Below are 3413 nucleotides of genomic sequence, written 5' to 3' on the forward strand. Positions count from 1 at the left end.
TGGGTTTCCTTTTATTAGAACATCTCCAATGCAAATAACAACTATACAAGTAGAACATTCTTGAATGAATTCAACCAACAACATCAACATATCCCTCCATCCCACCATCACCCATCCCTAAAATTTGTTTGGATCCGTAGATCCCCACTTGACATCTTGAATAAGATTCACATGTATAAATTTAATTTCAATTACTTTAACAATCATAAATTATCTAGAAAACTCTTTAAACTTTTTAAAATGTAAATATAAATATTTACGTCCTATATTTAGGTACTTAAAGGCAAGACATATAGATAGGATTCTGAAAGCATTGTGAAAGGCACGCACATAAGAATTGTAATGCTTAATCATTTGTTTTATTAAAGCTGGGTTGCGATGCATGTCACTTTCGCAACGTGCGTAGATACATTGTAATTATTATGACAGAATGGAATTCCATATTCGACGATTCCTTGGAGTTAAGAGAAGTGAACCCACTGGCCTTTGCTGGGAATTTCCCCGTTGACAACGAAGAACATGTAATATCCGGGAGGAGCAGCCACGGCCGTCGGGGGAGCGGTTACTGTGGCAGAAAAAACTGTGGTGGAGTTTGGAGCCGCTACGGGTTTGGATGCAGAGAGGGAGAGCATCCTCTGGCCCATGGATGTGGTGTGAGTTGTGAATGGCGGAGCGTACACGTTAAAATTTACAACGTTGCTACTCGTCATACCGAATGCAACTGAGAAGGTGACGGTGAAGGTGGTGCCGTAGGCAACATTGGAGGTGGCAGACATGGTGATTATCTGTGGGCGAAGGACGGCGTAGACGCTCTCCAAATAATAAGGGCTGTACGCTTCCAAACGGAGCTCCGTCGGGAATTGCGTTCCCGTGAGAACGTAATTGAAGTGTGGGTTGGAGCCGCCAGCCATGACTCTCCCGTCGGGCAAGACGTTGGCAGTGGAGTGGTACATTCTGGCGATACCGGTGGCCGCGAGAACGTAGAAACGCTGCTGCCCAACGGGTAGACTGTGTCTGTAGAGGTAGGGCGTGAAGACTGGCGTGTTGGCCATGTCCCACCCGGCCACACCTTTGGCTGCTCCGTTTATGATTAGAATTTCGCCGTTGGGGAGAATGAGCATGTCGGACATGGTTCTTGGCCCGGGCATGTCTTCCATACTCCACGAAGGATTGGCGTCCGTGATGACCATTCTTCCGCAGCTGCGCAGGGCGGCCGTGAAATTGCCGGCTTTGGCGGCGGCGTATCCACTGTCGGGGCAGCCACCGCAGATGAGGATTTCCACCTTGCTAAACCCATTGGATGCAGAGAGCGGCAGCATGACGGAGGAGCCCGTGGAAGGGTAGTTTCGTGGGCCGTCGCCCGGCATCCTGGGGAACGTTTTCAACACCACGTTGTTCTTGTAGTCGAGGAGAATGGAGTCCCTGTTGGCGAAGATAAAGAGATTGCCGTCGGAGGAGAGATGGAGGAAGGGATAGAGGTTGTTTTCGACTGCGGAGCTGGTTCGTGTTTGGATGAGGAACGGCAGGTTGTACGTTCCCTCACCGGGCCTCCTGGGAACGAACTCGTAGTTAAACACGCCCGTGCCTCCCACCACGATTATGCGGTTGTCGGGAAGTATCTGGTTGGCGGCGTACCAGCGGTTGGCGAGAAGCTTAACAGGCTGAAAATTATCCCAGTCACAGGAGGCATCGGAGCAAGGAACAAAGTAGCGGATATCTGTGGCTCCGTCCCGCCACCCGCCCGTTTGAACGAGTGTCCCGTTGGCAGCAAAGGCACCGGAGGCGCACCAGGTGTCGGTGAAGATCATGAGCGGCCTGATGGTGTTTGTGGCTATGTTGTATTCGATAGAGTGAGCCCAGCAGTCGTGGGTCAGGACCTGGTCCTGTGGATTGTCCCGGCAGCGTCCGTTGTCCAGCAGGAGCTGCGACGGCCCGAAGTTGGTCCGATCGAACATCACCACCGTGTTTTTGTACGTGGTGGTCATGTGCATGGCCGAGACGCCGCCCTTCTCCACCAGAAGATTCCATCTTCCCAGCTTCACTGCCAGTTGCCCTGCTGCGTCCCACGTCCACATGTTTAGCATCACCAGCATCATAAGCCAGAAATACCGAAATCCATTTCCTGATGACATTTTCACCTTGGCTCTCTCTTACTTCAACACTCTTTGTTAAGTGCGAGATTGGTGATGAAAGCCTTGTGATTTGATGGGCATTTATAGGCTTCTCCATTCTGGGCATAGGAAGTCAAATGGAATAGGATAGGATGAATTGATCGGCTGGCTTATCCCGTGTCACCAACTATAACAGCCTTCCGTAATTTACTTTCTAGTTCCTCCTTCTGCAAAGTTGACGTGATATTCCCATGGCGCTCTGCTTGCGTTCGTAGACGTGACATTCTTATCAGACGTTGTAACCTGCAAGCTGCTTAAGGCAGCCGAAGCAAAAACGTAGAGCACACAAACGCTACCATCAATATACAATTCTTTTTCATCTTAGCTCTAAATTGAAACGGCTATCCTATCCCAATATACTAACGTGTTTTTCCTTTGGAATTCGATAAAACAACACCATTTTAATTCTTCCATAGAAGACCTAGGCTGTAATGATGTGTCGTCACCTCGACGCCATTTCGTACTACTCTGAAGGCGACGCAACACTTCTTTGAAAAGCCGACTATTGGAAATGTATTTTAATCAATCTCCCTCATCCAATGTAAGGGGAGACGTTGCGTACAGTTGTCTCGAAAGCATCTCAACGCAAACTCCATCTGGAAGGCGTAGGTTTAAGTATGGTCGACATGTATCTTTATAATATATCCATATCCAATTAAAAAAATTTAAAATAATTTCAAACAACATTTTTTTTTTTCTTCTAATCAATTTTAGATATTTGATTAATATATTTATTTTTACGTCAATATTTTATCTTTTAATTAAATAATTTTAATTTTAAAAACTTGGTAAACCAACATTCTCTAATATTTGCACAAGCTTTTCATACATATGATAATCCCTTTTCTCAAAAAGGCATCGGTTTACCACGAAATCTAATTCACCCAATCAAAGTTTATTTGAAGTTTATAAATTATGAATAGTATAGATTATACTCTCATTTGTCATTCTATGATCTTTTCTTTTATATTGCATTTTACAACACTAATTTCAAAGGATTAGACTCCCATTTAATCATAAATTCAAGTTGAATAGTATAGATTAAAAATTTCTTGGCCACTAGTTTACATCAACAAATCTTGAAGTGAATTACAAATTATTGAAGCATATTTTTTAGTATTATTTTAACAACAATTGAAAATATTTAAGATCCTCCTTTTCCAATTCAAAATAAAACTAATTTATGATACACAATCATAAATATATTTGTGTGTGTGTTTGTGTGTCCTTACATATGTTGAT

At 44.2% G+C, this 3413-nt stretch overlaps 1 protein-coding gene across 1 annotated transcript; it reads right to left on the bottom strand.

Moving 5' to 3' along the window:
• Positions 1-461: 461 nt before the first annotated feature.
• On the bottom strand, positions 462-2132 carry LOC131074763 (aldehyde oxidase GLOX). Its single transcript, XM_058011438.2, has one exon. The coding sequence runs from the start codon at positions 2130-2132 to the stop codon at positions 462-464; it is 1671 nt and encodes a 556-aa protein (XP_057867421.2).
• Positions 2133-3413: the final 1281 nt, after the last annotated feature.

This window comes from Cryptomeria japonica, chromosome 7 (genome assembly GCF_030272615.1).
Source record: "Cryptomeria japonica chromosome 7, Sugi_1.0, whole genome shotgun sequence".
NCBI lineage: Eukaryota > Viridiplantae > Streptophyta > Pinopsida > Cupressales > Cupressaceae > Cryptomeria > Cryptomeria japonica.